This window comes from Mus musculus, chromosome 9 (assembly GCF_000001635.26).
Source record: "Mus musculus strain C57BL/6J chromosome 9, GRCm38.p6 C57BL/6J".
Classification (NCBI taxonomy): domain Eukaryota; kingdom Metazoa; phylum Chordata; class Mammalia; order Rodentia; family Muridae; genus Mus; species Mus musculus.
Window position 1 is genome coordinate 20,747,212 of NC_000075.6, and position 24,346 is coordinate 20,771,557.

The following is a 24,346-nucleotide window of genomic DNA, read 5'->3' on the forward strand; positions in this document are numbered from 1 at the left end:
CAATCATAAAATTATTCTGGTGCTACTTCATAATTAATTTTTCTACGGTTGTGAATTGAAATGTAAATATGTGTGTGTTCAGATGGTCTTAGGACTCAAAGCAGTTGTGACCCACAGATTTGCAGTATAAAGGGAGACCCTATAAAATATAAAAATAAAAATTAATGAGTTTGAGGACATTCTCAGCAAATTTGAGGCCAACTGAGACTACGTGAGACCCTGTCTCAAAACCAAACAAACAACATAAGGAGGGACCACTGAGATGGCTCAGTGTGTAACAGAGCTTGCCGCTAACCCTGGTGACAATAGTTCAATCCCCAGGACCCACGTGGAAGTTGTCCCCTGACCTACAGGCACATATGCATGTACCTGTAAAAATAAACTTCTACAAATCCGTAAGAAATAATTAAGAGATGGGAGTGGGGGATGAGCAGAAAAGACACGGAGGCAAACCAGTGGGATGAGCGGTGGGTGACCCATTCCTCAACAAAGGGGCATCCCATGTCCCCTTTCTCAGGACACCCATTTCCCACAGGTCCTCATGGTGGAAGCTCTCCCCTCCCCTGTCCCCCAAGCCCATCTCTCTCCTGTTTTAATGGTGCCAAAAGACAGACTGGATTCTCAAGAGAATCAAAATATTAGCCAAGCCTCATGCCTCATTTGCATATGAATCGCATCCCTGTCCTGCCTTCTTCTGGGAGACTCTGCAGTCTTTGTCTGCTTCTCAGTACTAGCCAGCAGTGTCCCCACTCACCTTCCCTCCCTGAAGCTTTTCAATGGCATCTTCCTTCCTTCCTTCCTTCCTTCCTTCCTTCCTTCCTTCCTTCCCTTCCTTCTCTCTCTTTGCGGGGGTGTTGTGGGGGTGGGCGTTGAGGCAGGAAGAGGGATGTAGTTGGATTACAGGGAACTTTGCCATAAAAGATAGAGGAAGGTGGAGGCATGGGAGATGCAAGTAAGCATTGGGGAACAGAGACAAGCAAGCAGATCCTGAGCACTCCAGCCTAGCTGAAAACCAGAATGGTGAAGCCAGTGGGACCTTGTCTTAGGCAACCAGACAGTCAGAGATAGAGGAAGACACCAGTGTCCTGCTCTGGTGTCTGCATGCATGCTTGTGCACACAAACCCAGACACTTATTTGTTCATGCATCACACACTATAAGGTGGAGAATGATTGAGAAACACATACTAGAGGTGGATCTCTCTCTCTCTTTCTCTCTCTCTCCCTCTCTCTCTCTCTCTCTCTCACACACACACACACACGTGCGCGCATACATACGAACACACACATCACACATGCACCGCACAAAAACAAAAAGATGTAGAAGAAGGCCTTATCTAGCAGATTTGACTCGGTGGGTAGGAGGAGCATTTCTCATGGAAACAGGAGGACCTGAGTTCATATTCTAAGCATCCACATGAAAACTGGGCGTGGCTGGGCGTGACTGTAGCCCTAGACCTGGGGTGCAGAGGCAGGTGGATGCTGGGAGCTTACTGGCCAGCCAACCTAGTGAAGATATCAAGACTTGGGATCAGAGAGCCACCCTGACTCAAGGCAGTAAGCTGGCAATTGATAAAGACATCCACTGTCTTTCTCTGGCCCCCTGTGCACTCCCCACCACACACACAGACACCTGTTTCTTCACCCAAGTTCTTGTCAAGAGGCATTGCTGACACATAGGTAGATACTTGGCTGCTTGATCCCCAGAGCCTGGTACCAGAGCCCTTGAGAACTCAAGACAGGACCTGGGTTTTAGGTGGAAGGCATCTCCACCAATCCTTTAGCCCGTTGTCCCCGAAAGGGGTCAGACCTTTGAGGGCTCTTCAGGGTGGGAGGGCAGTGGTGAACTGTAAGACGGGAATAGGTGGGCTCTGCCTTCGCTCAACCTGGATTCCAGGACCATGACCCCTGCCAGGTCTCCTTCTTTGGCAGTAGGATAAGTGCCAAAAGCAATTCAAGGGAGAGGACACATAGGGAATTTTTTATTTCAGTTCAGGGTCTGTTCACATGCATGTGAATGCATAAGTTGGAAAAAAATCCTCAGTTGCACATAGAAATACAAACAAATTGAAAGTGAACTGGCAATACAATTTCTTTTTGTAAAAAAGAGTGTGATGACCAAAACCAGGTGACCTAGTTTTTATTGTATTCAGGCGGGGACTGTACCTCATCTCATTGGTTGGAATTCAACCTCACAGTCTGATATGTTTGGCAAATTCATAATCAGCAGGAAGGAGACGGGTGTGGTCTGGTAGAGTCCTGTCAGGAGTTAGGCAAGCAGCTAGCCACTCATCGGCATTTCACCTGAAAGGCGAGGGTTTTGGATATTGGCTCTTGGCAGGCTAGCCCCTTGATCAGACACAGCTGCCTGCGAGAAGGCAGCTGTGTCTGGAGCCCACAGGTCTGTGTCCACTGTCCCCGTCACTGCCCACCTTACCTTTGAGACAGACGCTCACCAACTCTGGAGTGTGTTGATTCAGGCCAGTGTGCTGCAGGGTCCTTCTGTCTCTATTTCCCAGCTCTGGGCTTGTTCTAGTTTGGTGTGTGTGTGTCTGTCTGTGTGTCTGTGTGTGTGTGTGTGTGTCTGTGTGTCTGTGTATCTGTGTGTCTGTGTGTGTGTGTGTGTGTGTGTGTGTGTGTGTGTGTGTGTGTGTGTGTTCTAGTTCGCTGCTGTCCTAAAACACTGATCCAAAACAACTTGGGTGAAGAAAGGTTTGCATGGCTTATGGGATATAGTCTATCACTGAGGAAGCCATGACCAGAACTCAAGGCAGGGGACCATGGAGGACTGCTGCTCACTGGCTTGCTTTCCATGGCTTCCTCAGCCTGCTTTCTTACACAGCCCAGGACCACCTGGGCTCACAATAAGCTGGGTCCTTCCATAGCGATCAACAGTTTATTAAACGCCCTGGAGAAATGCCTACAGGCCGGTCTGATGGAGGAGAGATGCCTACAGGCCAGTCTGATGGAGGAGAGATGCCTACAGGCTGGTCTGATGGAGGAGAGATGCCCACAGGCCAGTCTGATGGAGGCCGTTCCTCAAGTGCAATTCCTTATTTCCCAGGCTGTTTTGGTTTGTGTCAAGTGGACAAAAACTAAACAGCACATCACTGGACTACCTTTGTTTAGTGAGACTGTGTTTCACTATGTAGCTTTGGATGGCCCCTGGAACTCTCTATATAGACCAGGCTGGCCTCTAGCTCACAGAGATCTACTGCCTCTGCCCACCCTGGGATTAAAGGCAGGGCTGTGTGTGTGAGTGTGTGAGTGTGTGAGTGTGTGAGTGTGTGTGTGTGTGTGTGTGTGTGTGTGTGTGTGTGTGTGTGTGTGTGTGTGTGGCCTCTGGCCAGCCCAGCCTGGTCAACATGGTTCTGACAGGCCTTGCCCTTCTCCTTCATTCCCTCTGCCTTTCTAAAATGTTTAGATTACATTCCTAAAGCTAGCCACCGAGGTCTATCCCCTTATTTAGACATTTCCTCCTCCTGAAGCGACCACCAAGGTCCAAAGTATTGAAGTCCAGCAATCAAAAGCCCTTTTTGGCTCATCTAATTAACACGCCCAACTAAAATTAAACACATCATCCTAAAACAGGGTTTCTTCCTTAGCTGCCATTTTCCTATGAGGCATGACTATCCAGTGGCAGGTCTTTGTGCCCCTCAGGGCAGATACCCCTTCCCCATCTCCCTTATTCCCTTCCCCGCTCCTTCATCCTCTATCCCCTATCTTGTCTCTCCTTCCCTGCCCTCTGTATCTTTGAGCAAATAAATCCCCTTTGCTGAGAACTTGGTCTTGGAGGTCCTTTCAGTGTGTGTGTGTGTGTGTGTGTGTGTGTGTGTGTGTGTGTGTGTGCGCGCGCGCGCATGAGCACTTGCGCATACGAACACCTCTGTGCCTGTGTTCTCATGAAAGGCAGGCCGGAAGAGGGTCAGATCCATTGGAGCTGGAGTTCATGACCACCTGACATAGTTGCTGGGAATGGAACTCCTGTCTTATAAAAGAATAGTCAGTGTTCTTAACCACTGAGCAGTCTGCCTGGCTGTACCTGGCTTTTATGTGGCTGCTGAGGACCCAAACTCAGGTCCCAAGCTTGTTTAGCAAGCGCTTTACCCACTGAGCCATCTCTCCAGCCCCGCCGGGGGACAGTTAGCTCACCCTCTGTCATGGTGGGAATGTACGACAGCCAGAGAGTATGATGGAGGCTCCTGACATCTTTCAGATGAGGAAGAGAGAGCCCAGGCCAATCAGATACCAGTTTCAGGGCCTGGTCCCCACCGACCAGTTCTACTAGGCTGTTCCTGTTCGCAGATTTCCTAAACAAACAAACAAACAAACAAACAAACAAACACTCTCAGGTAAGGACCAAGTGCTCAAACCTACTAAAGTCGATGAGGGCCATTTTATCCAGACCATAATAATCGTCCTCCCTGAACAGTGTCAGGGAAGTGGTCACTACCACAAACAACCTACGGCTTCTGTGGCATAATTAACCTTTGGTGCTAAAGTTCTGAGTTCCTCTATTTACCTGTCTCTCCAGCATCCTCCTCAAACAAACCCCGTAAACTACATTTCCCAGCATCCTTTGCACACTGCAAACTACATCTCCCAGGTTCCCTTCTTTGTAGCCAGGTCCAGACACTAGGAGGTGAAAGGAAAATAGAGGGCAGGAGGAAAGGCAAAACTAGATTCTCTCTCTCTCTCTCCCTCCCTCTTTCCCTCTCCATCCTCCCCTCCTGTAAGTGTGTCTAGATGTGGCTGTTGTCACCTCTGTGGTCTCAGTCTCTTTAGGAAGTTCCCTCTGTGGCTTAGCATCTGCCACTTGGAACTTTGAGAGCTAATTCTTCCCTAGTTCCTGTGTCTTTGGGAAGATTGAGGCTTGACCCTTCCTCATGTGGAAGTCCCTGTAGTGTACTGTGGTAGATCCATTTTAATTAATATTTTACTTTTTAAAAGATGTAACCCGGGTTGGCCTCCAACTCAAGCTCCTGATCCTCCTGCCTCCACCTCTTGTGTAGTGGAATGACAGTCATGTACCCTTGCACCGAGTTTAGAGCTGGGGGTGATCCCCAGGGTCCTGTGCATGCTAGGATAGCATCCTACCATGCTCATCTCAGGGCTGTTGTTGTTTCTGATGATAGGACCCAAGCAGATATAGTTAATGCCACTGCAGCGACCACATCTGTGGTCAGTGCTAATGTGAGAGTCCCTATCACACTGTGGCAAGTGTCCTGCTGAAAAGTGCCCCTTGCCACCATCAGTCCACTCACAAGCCTGGGCCAGCACTGTGCCTTTGCTGTCCTTGGTCATCTCAAGGTTCTCAGAGTCAAGTTTTGTTTTATTTTGCTTGAGACACAGCCTTGATATACAGCCGAGGCTGGCCTGGAACTCAGGGCTGCACACACGTCTTAGCCTACTGAGCTCTGGGGTTGAGAAAAGATAGAAAGAGAGGGGTGTCTTATTGAAGCCTCTGTCTGGCAGAGTCGAAGGTCCCACACCATCACCTGTTCTAATCCAGCAATCTTCTAGGAATCTCACCAGGTTCTACCTTATCCAATATAATTCCACCCAAGGTGCCTCCTGAGCCACTCTACAGTGACCTTTTGACTGGAGTCACTGAAAGGGTCTACATGGCTGATGCTAAGACAGTTCATTGTGACCTGTCTTGAGATGCCTGTACCCTCACGTGGGTGAGTATCTCTCACCGTGCCTCACGACTCTTCTTTGAGAAGCCCACATTCAGACCTTCAGGCATGTCTTTTAACCCTGAATGCCCTTTTCTCTTAAACCTTGGGCATCGCTCATGTTAAAATGTCTTGAGGGGAACTGGAGAGATGGCTCAGAGGTTGAAAGCCCAGGCTGCTCTTTCAGAGGACGCAGGTTCACTTCTTCAAAACCCACTTGGCAGCTCAAAACCATCTATAAGTCCTGTTCTAATGGACTAGATACACTCTTCTGGCCGCCTCAGGAACCACACATGTTGCACAAGTATACATACAGGCACACAATACTGGCAGGCAAAACAACCATATACACAACAATAAAATAATGTCAATAAATACATAATCCAAATGTATATTGAGCAGGGCAGTGGTGGTACACTCTCACTCCTTTATTCTCAGTATTCCAGAGGCAGAGGCAGAGGCAGACAGATCTCTGAGTTTGAGAGTAGCCTGGTCTACAGAGTGAGTTCTAACACAGCCTGGGCTACACAGAGAAACCCTATCTTGAATATGTATATATACATACATATATACATATTACATAATATAATTATTTTATACATAATACAAAATATATATGTATTTATGTTTTTTATTTTTATTTTAATAATGAATGTTTATATTAATAAATGTATTAAAACATATTTATTATATTACTATAATATATAATAAAATATAATAAATATTATATTTTATTACTAAAATATATAATATTTATATAATATATAAAATATATAAATATGATAATTTAAAATATATAATATGGTAAACTATATTAAAATATAATAACATATGGTCTATTAATTACTTATTACTTATTTAAATTAATCATATCATTGATAATTTAGATAAATTAATAACATATATTGACATATAAAATACATACTGTATTTTATATAATATATAAAACATGAAACATATTTTAAAATAAAATATATTTTAAAATAGAATATATAAAGCAAAATAGAATATATAAAGTAAAATGGAATATGTGAAATATAATAAACATAAAAACATATTAATAAAATTTACATAATTAGCATTTATTTAAAATAATATTTAATTTGTATATAATAGAATTATATTGTTATAAGATATATAATTTATATTATATTATGTTGTATATTATTGTATAATAGATCACATATTTTTATATATGTAAATGCATATATAAAAAATTGAGGCCTAGAAAGGTGGCTCAGTAGCAGTTAAGAGCACAGGCTACTCTCACAGAAGCCCTGAGTTCAGTTCCCGGCATCTATGATGGGCAGCTCACAATTGTCCGTAACCCCAGCTTCACCCGTAGGAAGCCCTCTTCTGGCCTCTGGCTACCTACATACACACATAAGTAAAAATAAATTTTAAAGAATTACGTGTTTGGATGCTTTGCCTTCAGGATCTCAGTGTACCACATGTTTGCCTGGTGTCCCAGAAGACCAGAAGAGGCCATGGGAACCCCTGGGACAGGGGCTACAAATGACTGTGAGCCACCAACCTTCAGCACACAATTGTGTGCTGAGGATCAAACACTACAAGAGCAGCCAGTGCTCTTAACTGCTGAGCCATCTCTCCAGACCTCCAAAATAAATACATATAAAAAGGGAAGTGGGCAGCTGTGATATGCACCTTTAATTCCAGCACTCACCAGGCAGAGCCAGGTGGAGCTCTGAGTTCCAGGCCAGCCTGGTCTGTAGAGAGAGTTCCAGCGTAGTCATGACTATACAGAGAAACCCTGTCTCAAAAACAAAACAAAACAAAACAAAAAACCAACAAAGCGAAAAAGAGCCATCTTTAATAAAATCTCCAACTCTGTTTCATAAACTGAAATTCTCTTCTGTGTCAAAGCCACAAATCTCAGTGTAGCCTGAGCTGGAGTCCCTAAATATCTAGGGGAAGTTCGCAGGTTGCTGAGGTTGGATGCACACATCTGTCTCTGCCCGCTCACTGAGGACGGAATGCGGGTCTTTACGATGTTCCTTGACCCTGGTGTGTAGGGGATCCGTAGAATGTTTTCTGCCTCCCAGCTGGGAAGAGGCAGCAGCTCATTGGTAAGCCAGCGAGACCATCTCCACCCCTAGCCCCATCCTCCTGGCCAGCTGCTACTACCAAGATCCCTGGGGTCTCACTTCACTTCACGTTGCTGTAATACAGAACCCAAAGCTGTCCTTCACCAGTCATCAGAGAGATCTAATCCAAACCGTGCAGGGATCTGGCTCACCCAGTCAGAACAGAAGCAATTCAAGTAGACATGAGACTCCCTGAACACTTGCTGTCCCAGAACCCACACGGTGGGAGAAGAAAACCAACTTTACAGGTTGTCCCCTGACCTCTGCATGTGCGCCATGACAAATGTACACACATGCGCGCACACACACATACACACTTTTTTTTTTAATTTAAAAGAACAGAGGTCTATAGGTCTGCCGCTGCCACACAGCTCTGGTGTGCAAGACACCCAAAGGCTTGCCCGTGGTGTGACGTAACCGCAGTGGGAGCCACTGCAATGTTAAGGTAAGTGATAGACATGTGGGAGAGAAAGAGAAGCCGAATGGTTTGAACATTAAGAAGAGACATGGACCTGGAGATTGAGGGTGGAGAGGAACAGCCTGCTGTGAGTGGCCTGCCCTGCCACCTAAGGCCATGGTGCCAACTTGTGCTGCCACTGAGGGCCACATTTGGGTCCATGGCTGTACAGCAGCAGGGGACTGTGTTGATGTCTGTGGCTCATATTATAACAAAGGCCATGCAGATGTCCCTGGTCTGGGCTGCCTCCAGGGACCAAGCTAATATTCAGAGGCTGTGGAGAGCTGCCCCCACCACTGGCTGTGGCTCTCAGGAGATCTGGCCCCACCCCTTCCAGGCTGTACTCAGAAAGCAGGCCCTGCACCATGCCTGGGCAACATAGTAAAGCTGGCCCTGGTGGTGGGAGCCAAGCAAGCTGACCCCAGGGTGTGATAGTGAGCTAGCTCTGGCTACTTGTCTGCCATGAGGTGGTGTGGGCACAGGAGAGATGCTCCCCCACCCCCATCCCCACTCCCACCCCAGAGCTGACCCCCAGTCATGAGAACCAGGAACTGTATCTGCCCCTCACCAATTGTAACACTCTGGAGAGCACACACACACCCCCAAACACACACAAAAACACACAGACACACAGACACACACAAGACACACACACACACACAGAGTTTAGCTGGCCCTGATGGCATTCCCCAAGAGAGCTGGCCCCTGTCTTGCTGGCTGCAGCATAAGGTGAGCTAGCCCAGGCAGTGCTGGAAGAGAGCTCACCCTGGTGGTGTGGGTGTGGGAGAGCTGTCAGGCTGGTACCTCAGACACCACCCAGGCCCAGATCCAGGACTTTGAGTTGTCCCATCCCAACATCTGCCCCATGGATGAACTGCTGGAGTGCAGGAAGAGGCCAGTCCTGCAGAGCCAAAGCTGCAGGATCTCCATGACACCGGGCAGCAACAGGATATCAGAGAGGAGTCCTGGTGAGGATCCAGTATTGATAGCATAGCAGAAACCAGAAACCTTTAACCAGACCAATGACTCATTGTAACGAACATTTGCAAGCAAAGCGGTGTGGAAAGGGTGTACTGTGGGATGCACTATGACACAGCTTCCATGGCAGATGGATTTGGGTTTTGTTTAATTTTTTATTTTTTACTTTGTTTTGTGGGGTGACCTCCACAAGGGTGGAGGTCAGATATGAAGGGTTGGGGAAGTGAGTGGAACCGGGGTGCATGATGTGAAATTCTCAAAGAATCCATAAAAGGTTTAAAAACACCACCACCACCAACAGAAGTCTCTCTGGAGGTTCAAGGGCAGAGCACTTGCATCTGTTAGACTCTAGATAGACACTCATGGTGGTGGTAGTGGGGGCAAGGGAATGGAGGAGTAGGGGGTGTGGGTGGGGGTGGGGTAGGGGGCTTGTAGTGGGCATGTAGGAAAGAGGTCAGTCACAAGGCAGGACAGAGAGCCAGAGAGTGCAGAAGCCACCCTCATCTGTGCATGATCCACTTTGAGTGCATGGTGGTGCTGGCTTTTCATCCCAGCACTCGGAGGCAGAGGCTGGTAGAACCCTTGTGTGTTCAGGACCTGCCTGGTCTACAGTGAGATAGAGGTACATAGAGAATCTCTGTCTCAAAACACACACACAGAGAGAGACAGAGACAGAGACAGAGACAGAGAGAAAGAATCCCATAACCTCACTATGCCCTTACTAAGTCCTCTTCAAGAGTAGCCAGTGCTCTTTACTGAGCTTTCTCTCAGCGCCCCCTAGTGGTTGCATTACCTTCCACTAAGCCCCACCTTTTAAAGGTTCCACTAACCTCTAGGCCAAGCTTCCACTATCTAAACGTTAGTGAGGGGAGAGGGGAAAGCACCACCACACCCTAGCTCCTGGTGTGGCTCCTGCTTCCCAGAGATAAACCCTGAAGATGTGTTTGGGGTGGGGTGGGGTGGGGTTCCACTTGATAAAGAGCCTGCTCCTTTAGCATGAGGGCACCCAGCACCCAGGAGAAGACCTGGGTGTGGTGGAGGCAGGCAGATTGATCCTCTGATCTCTGCACTTATTTGGATCTGGGCAGAGTTAGATGGATCCCTGAAGCTCCAGTCAGCAGAGCTGAGCCAATGAGCAAGTTCATTGGGAGATCCTGACTCAAAAACAAACAAAGCACAAGTGAATAGAGAAAACACGCAACATCAGCCTCTCTCCACATGTGCATGCACGTGCGTGGACATGTACACACACCTACACTGACACGCACACCACAGTCACAGCACACAACATAGACCACACACAGCACAGCACATATGTAGCACAACACACAAAGCAGACAACACAATACTACACAAAACACATCACATATACCATAGCATAGACAGAACACAACATATCCAATACTCAACATACCATACCCAATACAACATACATAACACATTGTACACAACACACAAACACTCAACACACATACAAAACACCTCTTACACACATTGTTTTTAAAGATGTTGTTTTGTTTTAAGACTAGCATCCTGTAGCCCAGACTTGCCTATTGCTTGCTATGTAACCAGATAAAAACTTGCCTCTGCCTTCCAGGAAGTATTCATGAATCCTTCCAGCAGAAAGAGACTCCTCCTTGTGCAGCCTGAGACCTCAGGACTGTGAGCAACCATCTGCCCTCCTCCTTTAATTTAAGCTACCTTCTGGTATGACTCCAGATCAACAACCCTGAGCTAAGTCCCTTCACACCTTTCTTCCTTGAATTCTCATTCTCTCTCTCTCTCTCTCTCTCTCTCTCTCTCTCTCTCTCTCTCTCTCTCTCTCTCCCCTCTCTCTTACACACACACACACATTTATTTATTTCATGTATATCATTTTGTGTATAACTTACAGGAAGGAGTTGGTTCTCTTTTTCACTATGTGAGGGATTGAACTCGGGTTGTCAGCCTTAGTGGCAAGTAGCTTTAACCTCTGAAGTAGCTTTAACCTCTGAAGTAGCTTTAACTTCTGAAGTAGCTTTAATGGCTGAGTCATCTCTTTAGTTCCTGTATTCTCTCTTTTCTCCCTTCCTCTTCCTCCTCCTCTCTCCTCTCTTTCCTCCCTCCCATCCCTCTTTCCTGCTATGCTAAGACTGAAACTCCAGCCTCAAGAATGCTAGATGCACAGTACTCCTGCGCTATACCCAGCCCTAGTGCCTTGTTTTCTTGCAAGTACCCTGTGGGGATGGCCTTGAGCTCCTGGTCCTCTTGCTTCCACTGCTTAGGTGCTGGCTGGTAGGTGCATCCCCACATCTAGTTTATATGGTGCTGGGATGGGACCCAGAGCTTTCAGGGTAGGCAAGCACTCTACCAACACAGCCCCAGCTCCAGCCCTTTCCAGATTTGGAGGTAGCAGGAGTGTCTGTGGGGCCTGTCCACGCCAGGGTGAGGTAGTGCTCCCTCACTTCTCCCATCTGGCATCTCCTCAGGATCCTGCCAGACAGCATCCACATCAGTCTCCCAATCCCCCCTGCCTAGCCGCCTCCACAGCATGGAGAACAGGCCCCATCTGTGTCCCCAGAGAAACTCTCAAGGGAGGCCTGAGTTTCACCCAGACCCTTGGGCTCACCGCAGACTTCTTCCTCCCTTCAGTCAGTTGTCAGTGTCTTTCCACTGCTGCCTGAGAACTGGGGACCTGCCAGCATCAGGCACATGCATGCGCTCCTTGACCCAGTAACAGAGATGGGAACTGGGCCTCCAGTTGCTCTGGCAGAATCTTAAGCAACTGATGTACAAACACCACAGCGCCGGCAGTCACAGTGAGTGTGGTAGTGCATGCCTGTCACCCCAGCTCAGAGGTGGAAGCGGGGGGGGGGATCAGGAGTTCAAGGGTCCTCAGCTCAGTGGTGAATTCGAGGCCAGCCTGAACTATGTGAGACCCGGTCCTGAAAACAAAACAACAGGTCTGGCAGTGATGGCACATGCCATTAGTCCTAGCACTAGGGTGGCAGAGACAGGAGGATCTCTGTGAGTTCAAGGCCAGCCTGGTCTACAGAGTAAGTTCCAGGAGAGCCAGGGCTACACAGACAAACCCTGTTTAGAAAAACCAAAGCAAGCAAACAAACAAACAACAACACCAAAACAAACAACAGGAGTTAGGGAGATGGGTCTGTCAGTAGACTGCTTACTGAAGTGTGAAGGCCTGAATTTAATCCTCAAGATTGGGTGTAGTGACAGTCGCCTGTAATCCCAGCACCAGGGAGGCAGAGACACAGGGTCCCTGGCTGAATCAGTGAGTTTCCAGTTCAGTGAGGGACCATGTTCAATAATTTAAAAAAAAAAAAAAAAAGGTACTGAAAGTAGAAGGAGGTCCTCTTGGAAACAAGAGGTTCAGCAGAAAGTACAGGGGTGCACATGATCCAAATATGTTGCTTACATAAGTGAAGCCGGCAAATGAAGCAAAGAAGCAACTGTTTCCATACATGTACTCACACAGGGCCCTGCCCCACATGTGTGTACACATTTACACACATAGAAAAAGTTCAAGAACAAACAAACCATAAGAGGGTCTATGAGATGGCTCAGTGGATAAAAAGGCTTGCTGTACATGCACAAGGAGTCTGGGTTTGAGCCCATAGCACCCTAGTAAAAACCTGGGTCTGTAACCCTAGCATTTGGGGGCTGAGACAGGCAGATCCTGAGAACATACTGGCCAGACAGTGTAGTTTAAACAGTGAGCTTCAGCTCAGTGATGGACTCAAGGAAGTAAGAGGGGAGCAAGAGAGGAGCGCATTTGATGTCTTACATGCAGCAGGCAGGCGCATGCTCCCTCAAATGCACACACACACACTCCACCAATATGCATAAAACACACATCACATGCACACAGAAGCCAGGACAAGCAAATGCTCAGCAAGGAAGGGGGCTTGCCTCCAAACCTCACCACCTGATCCCTGGAACTGTCACTGTAGAACGGGAGAACTGAATCCTGCAAGCTGTTCTCTGACCTGAACACCCACGCTGTGGGCATGAGTGAACCACCACCCACAAAATAAATAAAATGTACCGAATAAAAACTTCAGGGTCTGGCATGGTAGTCGTGGCTTCATCCCAGTACTGGGAGGCAGAAGCAGGTGGATGTCTGTGAGTTCAAGGCCAGCCTAGTCTACACAGAGTTCCAGGACAATCTCAAAAAAAAAAAAAACAAAAACAAAAAAACAAAAAAAAACCCAAAAAAACAAAAAAACAAAACAAAACAAAACAAAAAAAAAAAAACAGTAAAAAAAAGAAAGAAAAAAAAGTATGTTTAAACCCCTAAGGTTCATTGTTAATGTGTGAACTCACTTGCACAGACAGCATAGACAGTTAATACGGAGCATATCACAGAAGATGCACAGTTAGGGCACAGTCATCCCCGAGTCCCCATCACTGGCAGGGAGTCATGCGCACACACCCATGGAGCCACACTAACGGCCTCTGACACACAAGCAGCCGCCCCAGAGGCGTGGGAATGAGCCTGGGAGAAGCGGCCACAGAGGTCAGGATGACTCAGGAGCCCTCAGTGGGAGCAGAGGAGGGAAGGAAGGAGGCTGCGGGCCAGAGCATGTGCTTCCAGTCACAGGCCTGGGAATTGAGGCCGAGTTGGCGGGACAAGGAGACCCAATAAGACTTCCTGGCTCTGCCAAGACAGGAAACAGAGCCCTCATCTGTGGTCACGGGAACTTGGAACTCCTGCTTAGAAGCCCCAGCAGCTCCTACCACAAAGGAGTCAGACTTCCGCCCCCTTCCTAGCTGGGGGCGGGGGTGGGTGACCATGTTTATTTCCACTCCTGCAGTAACTTGGGAATGGGTTTCACCAGAGACTATAGTGGAGCTCAGAGAGGCTAAGCTGCTTGCCCAAGGTCACACAGCTAAGAAGGACTGGAGTTAGGATTCTAGCTCAGATGAATAAGCAAGCAGGGCTCCATCCACAAGGTGAGCCTCAAGGGTGGCAGAGCATATCCCAGGCTCTGGTTTGTGGGAACATAAAAAGGCTATTGCCCGCTGGCTGTGATAATGCATGCCTGTTATTCTACACAAGCAAAGGCAGACCCTGCCTCAACTACAACAGTACAGGGTCTCCATCTGCAGCTCAGTGGCTAGAGCACTTCCCTAGCATCCACAAAGCCCTGAGTTCCATCCGCAGCACCACAAAAACCACTGTGGTGAGACTTGCCATCCGACACCTGGGAGGTGCAGCCTAGGGGATGGAGAGTTAGCTGACATCTTTTTATTTTATTTGGGGGAGGGGCAGGCAGGGCTTAGACCAAGTTTCACAGATAACCTAAGCTAGCCTCAAATTTTGTAGCCAGAGATGTCCTTGAACTTGTGGGTTACATGAGATTCTGTCAAAAATTCAAAAAAGGGAGGGAGGAAGGGAAGATGGGAAGAAGGAAGGGAAGGAGGGACAAAGCATGATAGAAAGAGAAGACAGACAAGCAGTGGAGGCTGGGGCAATATCTGTGGACAAAAGCATCCTTAGGGCAAGCAGATCTAAGCTCAGAGGTCCAGGAACCACAGGTTTGATCCTGTGCACTTGTCACCCCAGCACTGTGGGGATAGAAACAGGAAGGTCCCTGGGCCTTGCTCCAGCATAGCTCCAAGTTCAGTGAGGTCCTGTCTGATTGAGAGAGAGAGAGAGAGAGAGAGAGAGAGAGAGAGAGAGAGAGAGAGAGAGGACGTTAACACCCTCCTCTGGTCTTCCTGTGTGACCAAGGGTACACACACACACGCACACGCACACACACACACGCACACTTAGACAAGCTTGAAAGGGAGGGGGTAAGAGGAGAGGAGGGAAGGACAGACAGACAGATGGATGGACGAATGAGTGGATGGACAGACAGACAGGCTGCAACAATGACAAGTTGAATGTGTCCCAGCTCCCTATGTGTCAACGTGTGTGCCTGAAGTGCTGCAGCTCTGCATGCCCAGGTGCACAACCCCTGCTGGTCATCCCCACAAATGGCTCCCTATGCAGCCCAGGCAGCCCCTTGTTGGCCTCTGCACCTCAGCTGGGAACAAGGGCTATCAGTAGATTCAGAGGAAACAAAACAATTAATTAGAGCTGCTGAATATGCAAATCAGCTGGGGGCTCTCCCAACAGCCACCAGAGTGCTGGCAATGACGCCAGTAAAAGCTGAGCCGATCTCAGAATGGAATTCCCTCCTCACACCTTTGTCAATTAACCTGAAATTTACAGGGTTGAGTTGCTCATTCATTAACAAGCTCCTGGCTGATTAAAGCATCCTCATTAAGCTATATACTAATCATCCCTTCTATCCAAAAGGCAAGCCTTGGGGTATGTGAGGTGGGACTGCAAAACCAAGGAAGATCTGCCCTCAGACCCTGGGCCCCAGGAGTGCAGACCTGGCTCGCTGGGTAGAGCGCTTGCCTAGCATGCACAAACTCAAGGAGCCTGTCTTTAGCACTGCACAAAGCCGAGAAGAGATTGGGATTGAACAGCAAAACCAAGGAAGATCAGAAAATCATGGAAATACATAGCTGTCATCCCAGCACTTGGGAGGTAGAGGCAGGAGGGTCCTCACCAAGTAAGACGTTAGCCTGGACTACATGAGGCTCTCAAAGAGAATGGAGCTGAAGAGTTGGGCCCAATGAGATAACTGTATTTCTTCTTGTGTGCTGGCAGGTTTAAGTGTGTGTGTGTGTGTGTGTGTGTGTGTGTGTGTGTGTGTGTGTGTGTGTGTGTGTGTAGCTCATGGATTCACATGCACCTTCATGTGAAGGCTGGAGGACAACCTCCATGGTCATTCCTCAATCATCCATCTTGCTCTCTGTGTCAGGGTCTTTCATCGGCCTGGAGACTGCCAAGTAGGCTAGGCTGGCTGGCCACCAAGTTCCAGAATTCCATCTGTCTCCACATCCTAGGCTCTGAAGTTTACAAGCACAAGCCACCATGGCTTCAGGAAATCCAACCAAGTTCCTCATGCTTGCAATCCAAGCACTATACAGACTAAGCTAAGGCCAGGGCTGTTTACTGTCTTATTGAGAGAGGGTCTTGTGGAGCCCAGGCTAGCCCCCAACTGAATTTGTAGCTGAGGCTTATGTTGAAGTCCTGATTTCCCTGCCTCCATCACCCAGGTGCTGGGATAAAACTAAAGTGACATCTGGTTCATCCCAGGCTGGGAATAGAATCAGATCTTTGTGCTTGCTAGGCAAGCCCTTTGCCAGCTGAGACCCAGCTCCAGAAAATGTACTTATCATTATTCCGCTACCCAATGACTATTCACACAACATGTACATTGCATCAGGTATTGTAAATTATGAATACACAGTTTATTCATGCATTTTTTTATTTGTGGTGCTTGAAAGAACCCAGAGTCTTGCATATGCCAGGTAACGTCTGTACCATAGAGCCACATGCCAGCCACATGCCAGCCACATGCCAGCCACATGCCAGAGAGCCACATGCCAGCCACATGCCAGCCACATGCCAGCCACATGCCAGCCCTACTGCACAGTGGAGGAACTCAAGATAGAGAGGCTCTGTCCACAACTCTGTGCCTAACCCTTAAAAACAATTTTTTAAGGTTGGAGAGGTGATTCAGCAGTTAAGAGCAAGGACTTCTCTTCCAAAAGATCTGGGTTTGATCTCCAGCACCCAAACAGTGGCTTCCAACTGTCTGTAGCTCCAGCTCCTGTGGATCGGTGGATCCGTCACCCTCTTCCGGCCTGTGTGAGCACTGATCGCACATGGTGTACAGACACACAGACACACACACACACAGACACACACACACACACACACACACACACACAGACACACACACACACACAGACACACACACACACTGCCTCACGGTGTACCCCTGCTGGTCCAGAACTCACTATATTGACCAGACCAGCTTTGAACTCACAAAGAACCACCTGCCTCTACCTCCCAAGTGCTAGCATTAAAGTCATGTGCCACCATGCCTAGCCACTAACCAACAAAATTTTTATTTAGTGGAGATTCTCTCTCTCTCTCTCTCTCTCTCTCTCTCTCTCTCTCTCTCTCTCTCCTCCCTCCCTCCCTCTCCTCCCTCCCCCCTCCTCTCTCTCTCTCTCTCACCCCTCCCTCCCTCCCTCCCTCCCTCTCTCCCTCCCTCCCTCCCTCTTTCCTTCCCTCCCCTCCCCTCCCTCTGTGTGTGTGTGTGTGTGTCCGTGTCCATGTCCCTGTGCACAGCATAGTGAGAACAGCGGAAGAGAACTTGCAGGAACCACCAAGCATGTTGCGGGGATTAAACACAAGTCACCAAGCTTAGCAGCAGGAAGCCTTTACCCACAGAGTCATGCCCAAGTCCTTTATTTCCATTACTATAAAATGCCCAGAGAAAGTGGATCTTTGTATCAAAGAACAGTGAGGCTGCCTAGGGCTCACTATTATGGAAGAATAAGCAGTTGTTTATGGCTACAAGATTTTTTTCTGGGTTGATGTGAATATCCTAGAACTGGTAAGACAAGATTTGAATTTACTAAAACCCTCTTAATTATGTATTTTAAATGAGTGAATTGCATGTTATATAAATCATAACTCCACCATACTGTTTTAGAATGCTCCAGATAAACACCCAACCCTCAAGTCACTTGAAATCCATCTTCATCGCAACTGTCTCTATACTGAGTCTCAAGTTGCCCATGGTCACCTCAAGTCCCAGCAACCCCATGGCAGCCAGCCCATCCCACCAGTGAGATCAGTCTCACTTTGTCTGAGATAGGCCTTGCTACATGGCCTGGGCTGGTGTCAATCATAATCCTCTTGCTTGGCTTGGTCTCTCTATAACAGCCTTCCAGACTGTAGCGAAACTGATGCCATGTTAGAGGCACCATTCCAACCTTCAAATCCAGCCCATAGGCCAAAATGAGAGCAAAAACCTAATCCATCAAAGACCTGGTCTATAGTCCCAGGAACCAGGAACCTCCCTGAATGTACTAACATTGCTTTTGACTTCTGTAGTTCTGTTTCTTGCTAATTCAAATGTGTCAACCAGGATGTGGTTTTTGTGTGAAAAATCAAAATACAAAAAAACCTCAAAGAACTGTGAGGACAGGGCTGTGTGGTTTTGGCACATGACCTGTGCAGCCACCACCAAGGTTGTGAATTCCGTGTGTGTGTGTGTGTGTGTGTGTGTGTGTGTGTGTGTGTGTGTGTGTGTGTGTGTTGGGTAGTAGTAGTAATAGTAGTAGTAGATGAATGCATGTTTGCATGTTTGTGGGCACGTGTGTGTGGAGGCCGGAAGTTGACCCTGGGAATTGTCCTCCATCACATTTCCTCTTTGTTGGTTGAAGCAAATCTCTCGAGCACACTCAAAGCTTCCCCAGATATCTGGTCCTACTAGTGAGCTTGCTCTGAGTCCATCTCTGCATTCCAGGCTGAAATTGCAAGTGGGATACCATGTCCACGCAGAGTTAACATGGGTTCTGGGGGGTCCTGACTCCACCACTCATGCTTTTGAGGCAAGTGTTTGATCACAGAGTCACCCCAGCCCCGATACCTTTTTGTTTGGGGACAGGGGGTAAAAAGTTTGAGACAGAGTCTCTCTGTGTGTAGCTCTGGCTGTTCTGAAATTCTATGTCAACCAGGCTAGCCTCAAACTTAAGATTCATCTGTCACTGCCTGCCAAGTGCTGGGACTAAAGGTGTGTGCCACTGTGTTGGGCCTTTGGGTGTTTGTTTGTTTGTTTGTTTGTTTTGGTTATGGGGCATTAAAATGCAGCAAGTACTTTATGCCCCAATTCTAATACATAATTCTCTCTCTCTCTCTCTCTCTCTCTCTCTCTCTGTGTGTGTGTGTGTGTGTGTGTGTGTGTGTGTGTGTGTGTGTGTGTGTGTGTAGCATGTGTGGAAGTCAAAAGCACAACTCCGTGAATTCAGTTCTCTTCTTCCACCTTTACCTGGGTCCCAGGAGTTAAGCTCGGCTTCCAGACTTGCAGTGTGCCAAGTGCCTTTGCCCACTGATCCACTCACCAATGATTTGCCCCCTGATCCATCTCACCAACGCTCCAAGTCTGGTCTTTCCCACTCATCACTGCGCCTGTAACTCCACAGCCACAGGTTCATGCGATATAGAGAAAGCCAGTCTCCAACTCTGATCATCTCTCATTTGCGCTTCTTTTGAGGTGGTAGAATTGGAACCCAGAATCTTGCATATGCTGGGTAAGCTCTGCCTCTGAGCTACAGCCTGGCCCTCAGTTTCAGGAGAATTTAACCAGCCTCTAGTTTCTGACTCCCAAATCACAGCAAATTTCAACTCCTAGTTCGTTTTTTTCCCACTCAACTCACCCTGAACCAGCACTCAGACCTTACCCTCTGTTCATTTCACCTCCAACTATCACCATGTCCAATGGAAATCTCTGGAATCATCTTCCAGGAAGCCAAAGACGTGAGGACCTAATAACTGTAACATGGAGAACTAGGGCTCAGTTGCAGAGTGCTGACCTTAGAATGCATGAAGCCCTGGGTCCCACCTTCAGCAGGGCATTATCCAGCTGTGGAGGTGTGTAGGGCTGTGGGCCCCGTGTCTGCTCCCCAACAGGCCATGGCCGCTTGGGGAGTTTTACCGTGCTTACCCCCTGCTGCTGCACCCAGGTGGGTGCTGGGCCATGGGGAATCCCCAAGGCACTACTCAGAGGTGGGAAGCACAGGCGGAGACATGAGAAAGCCAGAGCTTATTCAGAGTCTGCCGGCCTGAGAAGAGGGCTGGGGCTGTGGGGCTCCCAGGTTCTTAGACACCCAGAAGCTTCTGGAAGTTGTGGAAGAGATAAGAAAGAAGTCTGGGCCCACGGGCTGCATCTAGACCAGGGCTGGGGGTGCAAAAGGGGGCTCCAGCCGGTCCCATGGGGAGAGTCCTTGCCTTGACCGCAGCAGCAGGCTTGGTGGCAGTTGTGGCTGGGAGCTCAGAGAGGCCTTCTACGGGAGATTAGGCAGCAGCTCTGTAGGCAAATGCCTTCTCTATGGCTTCCCATGGCAGTCCCAGTGAAAAGAGACAGTCTGTGGCTCCAAATCATTTATGCCATGGTGGAAAGTGGATTTGTAAAACCATACCCCACTTCTCAGAGTGGGCCTGAGATTAAATACCTTTTGCAGGGAGGGATGTCTGGGAAGGAAAGCTTATTGGCCCCCGCTCCGGGCATCTAGGTATCTCATTTGCATGGAGATCTCTGTTTTGAGCCTATGTGACCACAGGTCATGTCTCTTTTCCTATTGTTTTGGTCTGAGATGTTAGGGATGCCTCATCTACATGTGGAGGGGCTTGGAGCATCACTTTGAGGTGACTGATAGCCACAAGTCTATGCGGGGCTCAGCTAGTGACGGGGGGGGGGGGGGGGGGGGCTGGTGCCCGGGAGCAGGGAGCAGGCGAAGCTCCTATCAGGAGATCAGCAGCTCAAGACCTTCCCTGGATGCATAAGGATTTCAAGATAGACTGGGCTACATGACTATCTTTGAGGGGGAAAAAGATATTTTCAACCTCTATTGACCCCTGGGTGTTTGAATCTTTTGGTTTTAGTTCTTTAACTCAGGGTCTCTCTATGCAGCCATGGCTATCCTGGAACTGGCAGACCTTAAACTCCCAGAGATCTCCCTGCCTCTGCCTCCCAAGGATTAAAGGCATCTTCCATCATCCCTGGCCTGGTTAAAATCTTAATTTTTTGTTTTGTTTTGTTTTCGTCCTTTTGTTTTTTGAGACAGGGTTTCTCTGTATAGTCCTGCCTGTCCTGGAACTCACTCTATAGACCAGGCTGGCCTCAGAAAATTGCCTATCTCTGCTTCCCAAGTGCTGAAATTAAAGGCATGTGCCACCATCGCCCAGCTTAAATTTTTATTCTTACATGTATTATTGGGAGAAAAGAGCACACATGCATATGGAGGTCAGAGGATAGCTTGCAGGAGTTGGTCCTATCCTTCCACCAAGTGAGTGCTGGGGATTGAACTCAGGTTACCAGTACTGGTGGCAAGCACCATTAGCTGCTGAGCTGTGGTGGTTTGAATATGATTGGCCCATAGAGAGTGGCACTATGAGGAGGTGTGGCCTTGTTGGAGTAGGTGTGGCCTTGTTGGAGTAGGTGTGGCCTTGTTGGAAGAAGTGCATCACTGTGGGGGTGGGCTTTGAAGAGCAAGTCCTCTCCTGGCTAAAGGTGGATCAAGATGTAGACCTCTCAGCTCCTTCTCCAGTACCATGTCTGGTTGGATGCTGTCATGCTCCTGCCATGACGTTAATGAACTGAACCTCTGAACCTGTAATCCAGCCTCAATTAAATGTTGTCCTTTAGAAATGGTCTTGTTTGCAGTGTCTCTTCACAGCAATGGAAATCCTGACTAAGACAACAGCCATCTTGCCAGTCCCATGATTTGAATCTCAAATGTCCCCCAAAGCAAGCCAGGCATGGTAGTGCACATAATAAATCCCAGGACTTGGGAAGCAGAGGCAGGGGGATCTCTGAGTTTGAGGCCAGTCTTGTCTACAGAGGGAGTTCCGGGACAGCCAGGGCTACACAGAGAAACCCTGGCTTGAAAAACCAAACCAAAAAGAAGAAGAAGAAGAAGAAGAAGAAGAAGAAGAAGAAGAAGAAGAAGAAGAAGAAGAAGAAGAAGAAGAAGAAGAAGAAGAGAAGTAGGAGGAGGAGGAGAAGGAAATGAGAAGAAAAAGAAAGGAAGAAAGAGAGAGAGAGAGAGAGAGAGAGAGAGAGAGAGAGAGAGAAAGAAAACTAAGGTGTCGCTACCAAACCTAAGAACTGGAGTTCAATCTGTGGAATGGAACCCACTTAAAGGAGAAAACCAACTCCTGAAAATTGTTCTTTAACTTACATGCACATGCCCTGGCCTCCACACACATGCCCTGGCCTCCACACACATGTTCTGGCCTCCACACACATGCCCTGGCCTCCACACAAATGCTCTGGCCTCCACACACATGCCCTGGCTTCCACACACATGCCCTGGCCTCCACACACATGTTCTGGCCTCCACACACATGCTCTGGCCTCCACACACATGTTCTGGCCTCCACACACATGCTGTGGCCTCCACACACATGCCGTGGCCTCCACACACATGTTCTGGCCTCCACACACATGCTGTGGCCTCCACACACATGCCGTGGCCTCCACACACATGCCCTGGCCTCCACACACATGCCCTGGCCTCCACACACATGTTCTGGCCTCCACACACATGCCCTGGCCTCCACACAAATGCTCTGGCCTCCACACACATGATCTGGCCTCCACACACATGTTCTGGCCTCCACACACATGCCGTGGCCTCCACACACATGTTCTGGCCTCCACACACATGCCCTGGCCTCCACACACATGATCTGGCCTCCACACACATGTTCTGGCCTCCACACACATGCCGTGGCCTCCACACACATGTTCTGGCCTCCACACACATGCCGTGGCCTCCACACACATGTTCTGGCCTCCACACACATGCTGTGGCCTCCACACACATGCTGTGACCTCCACACACATGCCCTGGCCTCCACACACATGCCCTGGCCTCCACACACATGTTCTGGCCTCCACACACATGTTCTGGCCTTCACACACATGCTGTGGCATTCCCCCTCCCAACAAATGAATCATTTTAAAGAGAAAAAGAGAAGAAGAGCACAGTTCCTTGGTTTATTCTTGAGATGGCGATTTTGCCCTGTGTCCTGGGGAGGAGAGCCGCGTAGGTAAGGGAGGGTACAGATCCTTCTGGAATCTCTCACCGTACCCCAGACTTCCTTCAGAAGGAAGCAAATTAAATAGACCACAGACCATTCATTCCCCCTTTCATACAGTTCCCAGTTATGAGCAGGGCAGCACCATGTAGGATCCTGATTTATGCCCAACATCTTGGTCCCCTGAAGGCTTGGGGGCACAGGAGTGGGGCAGAGTAGGGAGAGGAGATTGTGCAGCACTGGGTCAAGGAAGCAGAAGGAAGGCGCAGCTCAGGGAGGGCGCCCCCTTTGATCTTGCTTTACTTCTTTTACTCAAAGAAAGAAGAAGTATGCGAGGGAAGGGTCCCAGGCAGGGATCAGGAGGTATCCAGTGCTCAACTATGGAAAGGAATAGCACCAAAAGGCCTGGTGGAGGGGTGGAGAGGCAGGGGTGGGGCTTCACCAGCTCTGAGTTAAAAGTCTACTGCATGGAGGTCTGGGGGTGAGGTGGACAATGGACAGTTGGATGGAGGGGGGAGCTAGCAGACAACTGGGTATACCACCTGGGGTGAACAGACAGAGGGAGCTGGGCTCTCCACACTCTCCCCCTACAAGGGAGAAAGAATAGTCAGAGTCACGTGACCCTGGATCTGGAGTCCCTGGGGATAAACAGAATGGCCTCAGAGCCTCAGCACCAAGGAGCCCATGTGGGGCTCCCTTCAGCTTCCTTCCCACCTCACAACTTCAGCTGCTAAAGCAGATGGAGCCGAGTTCAAACCCAAACTTTTGGTTCGTCTGACCAAAGTCAGAGGCAGCCACATCCCACAGAGGCAGGAAACCCACAGAAGAGCTGAATTCAAAGAGGGTCTTCGCCTGTCCCTTCCGGACCTGGCCATGAGGGGGTAGGAGAGTAAGTCAGAGGAGGGTGACGAGAGGCTTCCCCACTCCACACCCGCCAGTCCCTGGTTCCATGGTCTTACCCGACAGCCATCATGGGAGACCTTGATGGTAGCTGCTGTTGTCTGGTTGAAGGACAACTCTTCCCAGTTGGTCCCTTGGAAGCGGATGGAGTGCCTGTGGTCACCCGCAGCTTCATCCAGCCATGCCACCGAGTTCTGGCAGATGTAAGTGAACCTCTGATGGGCTGCAGCACTCAACAACTTCAGGAAGGTCAACTGGACCACATTCACCGGGGAGCCATCAGCATCCACATAGGAGAACTGCAGTGGGGCAAGGTAGGGTGAGGAAGACACCTCCCAGTCCACCTGCAGTCTACCCACAGGCCTGACACTTCTGCCAAGTCTCAAGTAGCCCAAAGTGGTCTTGGATTCATGGTGTAGCTGAGGATTGCCTTGAACACTTGAAGTTCCTATTTATTCAGTGTTAGGAACGGAGCCCAGGACTTTGTAGAGAAGTACTTGTCCTTCTCTGCCTACCCACGCCAGTTCCCAACAGTTCTCACGCATG

At 48.8% G+C, this 24,346-nt stretch overlaps 1 protein-coding gene and 1 long non-coding RNA gene across 4 annotated transcripts in view; both read right to left on the reverse strand.

Annotated features, from left to right (window-relative positions):
* Positions 1 to 2,053: 2,053 nt before the first annotated feature.
* On the reverse strand, positions 2,054 to 11,915 carry Gm35860. The gene is made up of 3 exons (XR_379174.1): positions 11,825 to 11,915; positions 4,151 to 4,308; positions 2,054 to 2,302 (listed from the first exon to the last, which is right to left on the reverse strand). It is a non-coding gene; the product is annotated as a predicted gene, 35860 (long non-coding RNA).
* A 10,923-nt stretch (positions 11,916 to 22,838) lies between these two features.
* Positions 22,839 to 24,346, reverse strand: part of Col5a3 (collagen, type V, alpha 3) — a 45,068-nt gene continuing 43,560 nt past the window's right edge. For 2 of the 3 annotated variants that reach the window (NM_001317388.1, NM_016919.3), the window contains exons 66-67: positions 23,860 to 24,099; positions 22,846 to 23,767 (exon numbers count right to left, since the gene is read on the reverse strand). In NM_001317388.1, coding sequence (NP_001304317.1) covers positions 23,624 to 23,767; positions 23,860 to 24,099 — 384 coding nt within the window. In that variant the 3' untranslated portion in view covers positions 22,846 to 23,623. Of the gene's footprint in view, positions 23,768 to 23,859; positions 24,100 to 24,346 lie in introns of all 3 variants that reach the window. The other variant, XR_003947951.1, reaches the window with a different exon arrangement.